Source organism: Penicillium verhagenii (genome assembly GCF_028828195.1).
Source record: "Penicillium verhagenii strain IBT 33310 chromosome Unknown utg000005l_segment0_segment0, whole genome shotgun sequence".
NCBI lineage: Eukaryota > Fungi > Ascomycota > Eurotiomycetes > Eurotiales > Aspergillaceae > Penicillium > Penicillium verhagenii.
In genome coordinates this window covers 3037672-3050108 of record NW_026643169.1, presented here as the reverse complement: position 1 = coordinate 3050108, position 12437 = coordinate 3037672, and the positions used below count along the sequence as shown (strand labels likewise).

The following is a 12437-nucleotide window of genomic DNA, read 5'->3' as shown; positions in this document are numbered from 1 at the left end:
AAAACCAAAGCATCTAGGGTTTTGAGTTGAGAATCACGACTTACATCGGTCACTTCCTCTTTTCAATTCCAAGAAAGAAATGGAAATTACTCAAGCCTGGGTGCAGCATTTGAAACAAACTCCGAAATATCACCCTAGTAGTGCGCCCCAGGGAACACCCATGCGGCTCGTGCGAAACTCTTCCAAGCATTCCCGTAATCCGCATCATTTTCCCACTCAATCACCATTGACCACGATCGCATCAAGATTAAGGCAACATGAATATGGATCGGGCCCGTGTGATGCACCGAGGCGGAGTTTCTTTGTCTTTGACTCGGTTCGACGGTTGACATTTCAATTTCGTGATAGCCGCATGCACTGCACCCATACAGTTTTGAGTACAATAGTAGCAGCCTAGCAGCCTAGCACGTATTAACGTACCGAGTATAGCAGCGTACCATGGCTAATTAATAAGCTTCACGTCTGTACGCATGTCATGCCCGTGATAAATTAGCATTCCAATGACATTTATCAACGTCGAATTAAAATTGAACTTGGTAGATGGCAGCGACCGTCGCACTGGACGATGATTCGTGATTTGCTCGTTTTCCTTGGCCCTCGGAGGATACTTGGAGCGGCACGCGCACCCCCTTGCTTCCTCAGCTCTGCACGGTGGCATCACGGTTATCGGGACATCTTCACCGCTCCTTTGTGCACTCAATTTAGTATGAGATGGAGACTTGTAACTCGGAACTTGGATGCCGCTGAATAGATTAATAGATTGCTAGATCAATACATTGTTTTATGGGAGATTCGTGCAACTTGGTACCTATTGATCGGCGTTCAATGCGGATCCATTTGAAGAGCTCGTGTCGATCGCGCAATTGAGAAGCTCTTTGGCGGGGATCTGTTAGGGACTCGGGTGATCTGATCGTGGGTACATGTCGTACAGAGATAAGTCATTGTGGTGAAAGGATTGGATCAGGGGGACGCTGGCCTGTGATTAGCCCTTCGGGTGCTACAGCAGCTTCGATTCGAGGGGACGGAGAAAGAGCGAGAAAGTGAGGCGGGAGGAGTCCGTCCACGTATGACCCTGTCTGAATAGTGAAGCTCAATTGTTTTCAATGTTTTCAATGTTTTTTTTGTTGGCATTCTCGAAGCTGTAATAAGATCCAGCTTCTAGATATTGCAAGTCCGTCTTTCATGATATGAACAAATATACATGTACATCAGAGGATGTACCTTGTGGTCATACCTTCTGCTATTTACCACCTCGAATCCATGAGTTGCATCAAGTCCTACGCAAATGCAGCGCAATCAAGCCAAAGAGCCTATATACAGCAATAATTCCAAGGAGAATGCCAACCCATTTCCCTGTCCGACCTGTTGCATACCCATAAGTCTCTAGAACGGCAGTTCCCCGAATCTGGCACTGCGACGCCAAGTCCGTATCATACAAACACCGACATCCATCGCCACACGAGTAAGTTCGTTCAGCGAATTCATTGACCATCATTCCCTGGAAGACATAGGCCTGGTAATAGAGTTAGCACTAAACAAGCCATTTTTCAATAGACTCGTTCCTCCCTCACCTGATAATCGATGTAGTGAAACACATATCTCCAGAATGGATTGAGGATCGTCGGTGTCACCAAGAACCCACCCACGCTCATCCAGAGTCCGTTCGCAAAGGCCACTAGCGCGAGGGAGATGACGAAGTTGGGGAAGATCGCAGTGACGAAAACGACGAGGGATTCGGCAGCCAAGAGATCAAGGAAGAGCCACATTACCCAGGTGAAGAAGGCGGAGGCTGTGGGTTGGAAATTCGACAGCCAGTACGAGATGATTGAGAAGAGGACGGAGATCAAAACTAAGTCTGGTTAGTACGATCGCCGTGCGCGGGTGGTGGTACTGCATACACAAGAAGGGGAGTCCGATCAGGAAGTTCGAGATCATGAACGGTGTGGCTCCGTAAAGTCCGTTGGCTCTTTCTTTGGCAAAAGTCGCTCGGTCCTCCAAGAAGGCTGGCACGTACGCTACAGCCATGAAAGACATGAAAGCGGATCCGAAGAACTGGGAGCTGTTAGTACAGGGCATTTGCTTGTTTATCTCCTGAGGAATATCTCTGAGAACATTAGGCATCCTTACAATGGCGTTGATAAATGGCTGGATATAGTCCTGGGATGGATGTAAGCGTAGCCACACTGTCCCCATCATGATTGCGAGACCTAAACCAGTCAGTGGAAGTTATTAACCGGGAAACAGATGTACACACCAAGGTACATCACAATGCGAATCCCATAGGCAACCACATCTCGGTAGCTCTTGATGAACGACCGATGGAGCAGAGTCGCAATGATCTTGAGAGCTCCGGCACCAGCCAGCTGATCCCCAGCGGCGTCCACATCCTTCTCTGAAAGCTGCAACCTCTCCGATGTCTTAGCAGTCACGCTCTGTGCCTCTGTTGACTCCGCCCAGGCAGACTGAATCTGCTGTACTCTAGTATCCGCATCGTCGGTTAACGCGCTGAAATCCGAGCTCACGAGGTCGAGAAGAAACTCCGCCGGGTTGGTGTTGCCCGGGATGGAATGCCCAATGTCTCGGAAGTACTCCCCGACATTTGAAACAGGACCGAAGAAACATGTCCGCCCGGCCGAAAGGAGAAGTAGCTTATCGAACAGCTGGAATGTCGTCGTCGAGGGTTGGTGGATACTGGCGATGATTATGATCTATACCGTCAGAACTAATAAACAAAAAGATATGCGGAGCGACGACTGTACACTTTGTTTGCACTTACATTGCTTTCCCTCGCCAATTTCCTCACATAGGAGATGACTTCAAAACTCGCAGTCGAATCCAAGCCACTGGTCGGTTCATCCAAGAACAAAATCTTGGGACATGTGATCAACTGACTCGCCACGCTAACACGTCTCTTCTGCCCCCCGCTTATCCCCTTTCGAATCGGAGTCCCAATGAGTGAGTCTGTCTGTTTTTGAATCCCAAATGCCTCGAGCAAAGTACGGATCCGCTCCATCCGCTGACGCTTTGACACAGAACTTCCCAGCAGCAGCATCATCAGCACAGCACAAGAACAAGCCACAAGAAAAAAAAACAACAACACCAAACTTCGCAAGCATGACATACCTAGGCAACGATAGGTCGGCCGCAAACTTCAATGTCTCCCGTACAGTCATCGACCCGATCAATGCATCCTCCTGCTCAACGTACGAAGTCATCCGACCAAACGCACCGGATTCAATCGTGGCTCCATTAACATAGGTTTCCCCAGTCACCTTCGCGTTGGAGGTAGCAGGCCGACGAGCCAGCACATTGAGCAACGTCGTCTTTCCACACCCAGACGGACCCATCAGGGCGACCAGCTCTCCTGTACAGCGCAAGACAAACATTAGCATTGCATCGCATCGATCAATCGAATTCAGCATGCATGCATGCGCCATTCACATACCCTGCCGCACATCACCATTAATATCATGGATCAGATCCCGCGGTTCTTTGCTCTGCCGATCCTTCACAGTAACGTTCAGCCCAGTCCACGAGAACCGCGACACAGAGCCATTCGTCAAAAAGTGGCGTCCGACATCCTCGTTGCGTTCCAGGTCCAGGTCCGGAGAACCCGTCTGGGGATCAAAAGCAGTGCTATCCATGTCTGCGCAATGCTGTTTGTGTGGTTATTTTTTTTCTACCTTTATCCCGCCTGTCGGTCGCGATCGAGATCATGCACTGATCTCCGGGGTACCCAGTTGATCGACCTTCAACTTAAAAGCATCATGGGCCAGGTGGATGCTTTATAAAGTGAATTTTTTCCCCTAGGGGGAGCAGAGCTCATAGGTCAGCGGGGACCAGATCCTGCTAATACGGCCGGGGCTTACATGAGAGGGGCTATTGGCTTATGTTTCCCTTCTTATTTTTTCAGCTGGTCCCCTCTCCGGACGGACTACATGGTCGCCGATCGTGAAGATGGGGCGTGGCGCTGGGGCCCGGCCCGCTTGAACATGGGACTAGGGCTGATGTAAGATCAGTGGAGCCCGTGGTCGCCGTTCAGACTCGGATATTGAAAGGTTTTCAAAGCCCGTTATCATTGTTTCCCAAATCATTGGATCGAGATATGCTCGTATAAAAATATGCTCGTATGGAAGGTTCACAGCTTTTATCGTGAGAAGGAGGCAAGTGGACTTGGCAACGAGGTGAACTATGTACAAGTGGTTCTCGGTTAGAAAGATATGCATTGTGCATATTAGCTCTGCGCTTGAGCCCCGAGGAGCGCTAAGTATTTGATTTTCTTTCAAATGTTTTTGCTTTTTTTTCTTTAGCGACGGGCACAATCGCTTTGTTTTGCCCAACGAACGTGTGCCAAGAAAATAGCCGTTGATCTTTTAGAAATGAGGTAATATTTCTGGAGTAGGGTAATAATATGAGGAATAGCAGCCGTGAATTTTCTTGTCTAGCTCTGAGCGCCGAATGCATCCAAACCAAAAAAACGAAACCAATAAAGAAAATATAGCTAAGATGATCTTTCAAAAGCGTGAAAGGAGAAAGTATGAATTTACATACTGCAGAAACAATTAGCATGGGAAATAGAAGATGCATAGAAGCGAGGTAAACATACCGTTGAACAGGGTTAAGGCCAAGAACCCGCATACCATTGTGCAGGACCTGGCGAGCAGCAGCATATAGAGCCATGCGGGCCTTCTTGACCTCGGGCTCACTGCCAAGGACCTTGAGGACATCGTAACTGGAGCTCAACATGTGGGTCATGCGGAAGAGGTAGGCCAGCACGGTGACGGGCTCCAGGGTCTTGGCAGTGTTAAGGAGGACATCGGGCCAAGTGGCAAGCAGACGGATGAGATCAATGGCGTGTTGCTCAGTGAGGAGATCGAAGTTGGCCGAGGGCAAGTCATCCACGTTCAACTCAGACTTGCGAGTCATGGAGCAAAGACGAGCGTGAGCGTACTGCAGGTAAGGACCGGTGTCACCCTCGAAGGAGGTCATGGCTTCCAAGTTGAAGGTGTAGCCGTTGATACTAAAAAAAATTTAATTTGTCAGTTGGGATTGAAGGTGTGAGACAGATTAATGGAATCACTTACCGCTTGCCAGTCATATCCTGGACCATGACAGCGGTGATACCAAGGGTATCGGCGGTCTGCACTGGGTCGGCGACCTGCTGGTACTTGGCGTCGTTCTTCTTCATGACCTCGTGCATCTTGTCACCGACATCCCGCAGAATGTCATCCAAGAACTTAACAGTACCCTTGCGGGTGCTCATACCGTGCACCATACCAAAGTTGATGTGCTCGCAACGGTCGGAAAGGTCCTTGCGGCCCATCAGCTCGGTGATCTTGAAGAGCTGAGCGAGGTGAAGGTCCTGCTGGGAAGCGACGACGTAGATCATCTTGTCGAAGTGGTAAGTCTCGTCACGCTCGGTAATGGCACCGATGTCACGGGTCAGGTAAAGGGGAGTACCATCCTTGCGGACAATGATGGCCTTTCCAAGCTTCTTAGCATTGTGCTTGGTGAAGTCGGCAATGATGGCACCCTCGGACTCCTCAGCAACGCCGGCCTTCTCCATGGCCTTGTAGGCGTTGGTCATGCTCTCGCTCTTGACCTGGGATTCACCAGAGTAGACATCAAAGTCAATGTTGAGACGAGCATAGGTCTGCTTGTACTTGGCGATACTCAAGTCACGGAAACGGCGCCAGAGAGCCAATGCCTCAGGGTTGCCATCCTCCATGCTCTTGAAGTAGCGGCGGGCCTTCTCATCCTCACTGGTCTCAACAAGCTTGGCAAGCTCGGCCTCTTGAGCGGAGACATCCTCGTTCTTCTCCTTCTTCGCCTTAATCTCCTCCTTGAGTTCCTTGATGGGCTTGTCGTGCTCGGCAACCAGGCCGTTGACCTTGACATAAACGTCGAACAGGTGGTTGATGGGGTCCTTTTGCAAGGCCTCCTCATTACCGAAGTACTCGAATCCATTGGCCAGAAGACCGTACTGCTTACCCCAGTCACCAAGGTAGTTCATCTTGATCACGTCCCATCCCAGAACAGTGTATAAGTTGGCAAGGAAACCACCGATGATGGTACTACGCAGGTGACCAGCGTGGAAAGGCTTCGCAATGTTGGGTGAAGAGAACTCAATGATGATCTTCTTCTGGCCCTTGGAGGGGTCCTTGGGGTCCTTCAGACCAGCATTTCCATTTGTACCGTAGGCAGCCTTCTCAGTAAGGATACGGCCAAGAACAGTCTTGGCCAGAGGCTGGGGCTTGCAGAAGAATTGCAGCTGGGGACCAGAAGCGGTTGGGGGGTGGACGAGATCGGATTCGGGGAATTTTGAGCGAAGTTCCTCAGCGAGCTCTTGAGGCTTCTTCTTAATACGGAGGGAAGCGACCTGGGGTGTGACAGAAGGTTAGTATAAATGCCAACAAACAATGCAATCCAGCGCTATATGTATGCCATTTCAGCTGACGTACCGGCAGGGACAAATCGCCCTTGTCGAGAGTGTTGGTCCAGGCAAGACGGGTATAGATGAGCTCGGCATCAATGCCAGTGCCCTTGCTTAGCTCAGTCGCAATGTGCTCACGGTAGATGTCCATGGGGTTCAAGGAGGGGAAACATCCTGGGAAATCGGATGTAGTAGTTGTGGATTGGAGGGTAAGAGCCTGGACGGAGGATGAGAGGTCGGACATGTTTGCGAAAGACGAAGTAAAACGCGCAGGGCGGTGCAGTGATGCACGAGAAGCGGTGGATGTCAAGTTAAGAGTAGAAGGGAGTCGCGATTGGAGGTAAGATCGAGGGAGGGAAAAAAGACCTGAAAGTCGCTGAGCCCCGCTTAAGAAACTGCGACCCATAAAGAGGGGAATTTCTCGGACAGCCAATTCTTCTTTTTTACTGGTTTTCATTTTCGTTTTTTTGCTGTGACTCAGTCTGCTATGACAGGGCGGTGTGTCACGTGGGCATCTATAGCATCGCGGGGTATTTTATGTGCATTTATGTTCCTTTTGTACAGTTCATGCATGTTGTATTCACTGAGTCTTGACATTAACTTCTTCTTCAGAACACAGACTAACTATTGAACTAAAATAATTTACAAGTTCCAAGGCTTTTCGGTGGTTGAGATGCTTATGTAGTACAAGTATACCCAAACATCGCCATCTGTTTATCCTCCGTAAGTAGGTCTTAAGAACCACTCCAAACAGATCACAACCTGATTCAGAAATTAAGCCTTGAAACCACTGTATATTAACATTTGGATACAATTATCTAATTGGCCAATTGCCAAATTAGCTATTCAAGGCAGTATCAAGCGTAAATATAAGCTTAGAAACTCATCAATCTAAAGATAGAGTTCACTAGATTCATAGTGCTGCTTTACCACCAATCACTACCCGCCTTGAGAATGTTTGACGTCACTAGTCACTTAGCTGGTTATTTTAGATTAGATGACATTTCCAAGGTTGAAAGCAAGATAAAAGCAAAAGATATCTTAATTCCAACACTTATCCATATCATCTATCATGTTTATGCAAAGGTCCTGTTCTTAAAAATGGGGTCCAAACGACGAGAATCAGCCTTGACTAAATCCATCCAAGCAGGCTTGCTTCGCGACCCAAATCGATTCAAAAAGACCTCATGGGGTCGATTTATAGCATTTTTCACCGTGCGGCGAATCAAGCTCGTCCGATTTGAGAGCGACTTGTTTTGCAAGCTACGACAGGAAGTCTGGAAATTCAAGGAAGACGATTATCAAGCAAGCTTTCGCACCAACAGCGGCCAGCAGGCTCTCAAGGCTATAGGTGATCTGGGGTATTCTGGATCGGTGTGTAATATTCTCTCCCCTCCAAGCCACAGCTTCTACGTAATATAGGCAGGGCTAAAACATTGTCGCCAGTCGTTTTTTAGCACCTTCGATGGATGCTTCGTGATTAAAAGTCTGCCTCGAAGATTTGAATACTCTTTCTTCGAAGCGGACCTGCTTGAGCCATATTATGAATATATGGTGAAAAATCCAGATTCTGCATTGGTTTGGATTACCGACTACATAGTCGCACCATATACGACCTTAGGCACGCTTTTTGGCTGCACACCGGCGCATCATATCATCATGGAGAATATCCTTTGTGGCCAACCCGATGACCCCAATGGTCAGAAATGGGAAACGTACGATCTCAAACCAATTGACTATTTCTATCCCGAGCGGGATCTCATGCCTGAGTCTCTTGTCAGTGAGGAGACCCTGAGCAGGCTTGCGGATACATTCAGCGACAAATTACATCTCTGGCGGAAAGATTATGCCACTTTCTGGGACTCCCTCAAAGCCGACACCAAATTTTTGCAAGAGGCAAACGCTGTTGATTATTCTTTGTTCCTTGTGAGAATTCCAGCTTCCTCTCAGCCTACTGCTCTGGGACGACAAAGTCCCTGGAGGACGGGGTTGCTGTCTGCCGATGGCAAGTGGAAATATCGTGCGGTGATATTGGACTTCTTCTGGGCTCGGCACAAGTTACAAGCCCAGGCTCTGTCTGGAGTGGTACAAACCTTTAATGTTGTTGGTCGTCAGGGTCCTATGTCTATCACAACGACGTCGACAGAGTATCGTCAGAATTTCCTTAAGATGATTGAAGAAATGATTCAGATTCATTGAATTTTGAGTGCACATTTGGGAAAGGTAAATAGGCATGTGTTGATATGTATATCTCGAGATTAAGAATTCATGAATTCAAATGTTTCATTTTACAACATTAAATTTTTGAAAATGTATGCACATGTGTCTACTACCCCTCGCTTTCCTTTGCTTTACCCAATTTGTACCCACATTTGCATACTGGCTTGACACATGCCCCCTGACACCCGAACTCACACCACCATGTACGGTCCCCGGGCCCCCCGAGCACACTGTGCATGCACCTTGCGACCGCCCTGTATGTCGGGACAGATAGGTATAATACCTATTTATTCCGTCAAATGATACACATTTTCTGGTACCTAACTTCCTCCTCTACAGTCTTGCAAATTGATGATTGGCCAGCTTTATTTACAGATCGCTCGATTCCCACCCATTACTGACCTCCAAAAATCTCAACAGGTCAAACCTTGGAAGTTATCATCAACCTCGATGTTGATGAACTCATGTAAACTTGATAAGTGTCCCAAAGTTTGATAGTTCGCTGGGGCATAACAGATCAGAAGGTGAGGGATTCTGCTGAACGGGTCAAAGTTCACTGAGCTCTCGAGGTGATAGATAACGCAGGAATATTTGTCAAAGCATGAGAGATCACCCGGGTAGACTTTTCTCTTTCATTGTTGACTTTGGAAGTCACTACGGCCCTCTGAATCATTATTTAGCATCTTTCTGATGGACTCGTAGGTAATCAGGTATTGCCCTGGGGCTGATCAACCCGGGAGGAAACTACTTGATGGGAACATCGGACTAGATAGAGAGTCCCATGGAGAAAAGAAGGAAGCCAAGCGCAAAGAGAAGACTTGGGAACGACGAAGGCTGTGCTTTCATTGAGGCATCAAATGCCTACTAACTATATAAGGGCGTCCAGCGCCATGTCCACCAGCCCCGTCATCCCACCCCATCACCACAGGCACAACAAATGGCAGCCACCAGCCTTTTCAGGACTGAATGACGTTCAAATGTTGTGGGCCCGGCCTTCGGCCTCGGCCTCATCCTCATCCCCGTCCTCGTCCTCGCTCTCCTCGCCAGAGCTCACTTCGTCCCCAGAGCTCACTTCCTCCCCAAAGCCCACTTCCTCCCCAGAGCTCACTTCCTCCTCAAAGCTCACTTCCTCCCCAGACTCAGATCCAGAGTCTTCTTCCTCGCCAGCCTCGGTGCTGCTGTCGTCCTCGGTGGACTCCTCGTCGTCGTCACTCTCCTCCGAATCCGACTCCAGTCGTCTGCCGGGCTTGGGCCAAGGGCCACCGGGCGACCACACAGGTCTCAGCCGAGACGGGCTCCACGCCATCCTGATATATGTTAGTAAGATGGGACTGAATGAGCTTTTTGGTGAACCTCACGGTACTGACAGGATAAGAAGGCCTTCCAGAGGCGCTTCCAGACCAGCAACTTGATGGATGGAGAGATGGAGAGATGGAGGGTGCGATTGCGCACGCAGATCTGAACATGATTAACTTTATCCAAGCAAAGGTATGTGCAAGATAATGTGTTCATACCTTTGATGCTAGTGAATTGCAGTGAAAGAGCGTGGAGAGGAGGAATTGGAATCACGACAAAGGTAAGTTAAGATCGGTGGGAATGCCAGATTTATGTCGTTTCTGAATCGTTAAATCCCCTCATCCATGCTCGTCCAAGTGGCGATCAATAATATCCAATACGTTACGCGGCTCGAGTCAATTTTGAACACCTTCTATAACAAGAGAAATAAATCCCCAGCAACCTCTCATGAATGAGTACCGAACAGCCTAGCCGAGCAGATTACGAGTATAGAATACCCGAATTCAATCGCTTAGTCGTTATTGCCTCGCTTGACTATGAGTTGCCGTATAACACGAAACAAGCATAATTACCGCTCAGCGTAATCGCCTCGGTGATCTTCATTGTTCATTGCGATGCTGTTTTGTTTCATGCACCTGCATATAGGCATCTTAGTCGTTATTGCCTCGCTTGGCCATGAGTTGCCGTATAACACGAAACGAGCATAACCACGGTTCAGCGTAATCGACTCGGTGTTCTTTGATGTTTATTGTGATACTTTTTGTTCCATATACCTGTTTATGGCATCTTAGTCGTTATTGCCTCGCACGAGCATTACCCCGGTTCAGCGTAATCGCCTCGGACCTCTTCAATGTTTGTTATGACGCTTTTCATTTAATGCACCTAGACATCTTCCCTGACTCTCGAAATCCCTTCTCTTCTATTTTCTCAGCCCTGAAAATTTGCAGCCTCACTCATTGCATACTTGCCAAAATCCATCATACCAAGTCATCATGTCAATGGTCGCAGGCGACCAGCATTCAAACCCGATGGGACAAAGCCGTCTACTTTCGTTGCCAGCAGAACTTCGTCTTATGATATGGGAAGCAGTGGTAGATATCCCCATTCACGCAAGTAAAGTCTACAACGCTCAAAGCAAGACCGCCATCCATCTTCGAGACACGGGAGAAACCCTCTGGGGGATTGATGGCAATTGTCCTCGACACGTCGAGATTCCAAAATGGGAGGAATTGAATCATCCGAAGCGGTGGTTGATGACCAACAAACAGATCTATGGCGAGGGTAAAGAAGTTGTTGACAAGGGCTTTTGCGTTCAAGTGTGCAATGCCGTGGATTTGTTAGCTCTTGTCGCTTCAAGGGCCTTTGCAAACCATTCGCGTTTATGCAACATCCGATGCATTTCTATGTGTCGCTCCATCGAAGTCGTCTACAGCAACCCGTGTGAATTCCGCTTCGAGACCGCGTTTGGACTCTGGCACAACACCATTCCAGCGTCTTCCGCCCCTCGCAAACCGAACGAGTTCGTAAAGCTGGGCAGAAATATGCAAAAGGCCTTCCCTCAACTCAAAGAAATCCGAGTTCAGTTGTTTCTCATTTGCCGTTACCTCTCCCAGAAGCAATGGGAAGATGCGTTTATGAGCCAAATGCCGAGCCCGCCCAACAAATTGAAGTACGACGGGGCCCAGATTGATATTGACAATGTGGCGAAGGAGCTTGTCTATTTGAAGTTTCCTTTCAAACTGCTCAAGGACACCAACTTTAAGGTGCATATCAATATCCAAGGAGGGCGGGTCGAGCACGGCTTCAACTGGAACGCGAATGATATGCGGAGCCTCTGCTGGTCCAGAGTATGGGAGGCTGAGAAGGATACAGTGCCGGTTGAAGCCCTAATTAAGGCCATCCAAAAGGAATTACAGCGCGCGGCTGAGCTGGCTGAGCCGGCTGCCTGACTGGGCTTCAAGGATGTGAGGGGCCGGGGCTGTAGGTAGCTGACCTTGAAAGAAGAATTGACCACTTGCGTCCTCCATTTTCTTATTTCATAGTAATGATTGAAGATTGCCCGCCTTCTTGAAATAGTAAAAGCCCATACTCCACACCGTTAAATAAATAATTGGTCCATGCTTAGATATCTCTGAGTCAAAAACATGTACCTCATGGAGTTCAAACTCAGGTGGAACTGCCGGAATCAGGACACGAGGCGCCAGAAATGCTCCATAATGTAAGTGAGGCGATCACTGCCCTTTCGAAGCCCTGAAAGTGGGGGCAGCACACGGCTCGCACTGAGGTTGATCTGATAATCGTCCACCTCAGTCCTTGGGTGAGAATTCAATAATTGGTCGACTTACCGTACGAAGGATACGAAATATCACAATTTTCACAATTTTCCCGGATTTCCTGTGACTTCTGAACTATCGAAGGATTTGATTGAACCTTGGAAGTACATGTATCTACTAGTATGAAACCTTGGGAAGAGTCAAGTCTCCCAGAG

The 12437-nt window shown here is 48.4% G+C and overlaps 5 protein-coding genes across 5 annotated transcripts; 1 reads left to right on the top strand and 4 right to left on the bottom strand.

Moving 5' to 3' along the window:
* Positions 1-1270: 1270 nt before the first annotated feature.
* Positions 1271-3644, bottom strand: N7466_004664 (putative ABC transporter; the record flags this gene model as incomplete). The annotated part of the gene is made up of 8 exons (XM_057164061.1): positions 1271-1513; positions 1572-1849; positions 1899-2052; positions 2128-2207; positions 2255-2708; positions 2777-3035; positions 3124-3364; positions 3446-3644. 8 exons carry the CDS (start codon positions 3642-3644, stop codon positions 1271-1273), a joined length of 1908 nt encoding a protein of 635 aa, XP_057022742.1.
* Positions 3645-4543: 899 nt separating this feature from the next.
* Positions 4544-6677, bottom strand: N7466_004663 (arginine--tRNA ligase; the record flags this gene model as incomplete). The annotated part of the gene is made up of 4 exons (XM_057164060.1): positions 4544-4550; positions 4607-5020; positions 5085-6379; positions 6462-6677. The coding sequence occupies 4 exons, from the start codon at positions 6675-6677 to the stop codon at positions 4544-4546; spliced, it is 1932 nt and encodes a 643-aa protein (XP_057022741.1).
* Positions 6678-7534: 857 nt separating this feature from the next.
* N7466_004662 (phosphatidylinositol phosphate kinase family protein) lies at positions 7535-8632 on the top strand (the record flags this gene model as incomplete). The annotated part of the gene is made up of 2 exons (XM_057164059.1): positions 7535-7807; positions 7880-8632. 2 exons carry the CDS (start codon positions 7535-7537, stop codon positions 8630-8632), a joined length of 1026 nt encoding a protein of 341 aa, XP_057022740.1.
* Positions 8633-9626: 994 nt separating this feature from the next.
* On the bottom strand, positions 9627-9959 carry N7466_004661 (uncharacterized protein; the record flags this gene model as incomplete). The annotated part of the gene is made up of 1 exon (XM_057164058.1): positions 9627-9959. One exon carries the CDS (start codon positions 9957-9959, stop codon positions 9627-9629), a length of 333 nt encoding a protein of 110 aa, XP_057022739.1.
* Positions 9960-11328: 1369 nt separating this feature from the next.
* Positions 11329-11976, bottom strand: N7466_004660 (uncharacterized protein; the record flags this gene model as incomplete). Its single annotated transcript, XM_057164057.1, has 2 exons — positions 11329-11783; positions 11943-11976. 2 exons carry the CDS (start codon positions 11974-11976, stop codon positions 11329-11331), a joined length of 489 nt encoding a protein of 162 aa, XP_057022738.1.
* Positions 11977-12437: the final 461 nt, after the last annotated feature.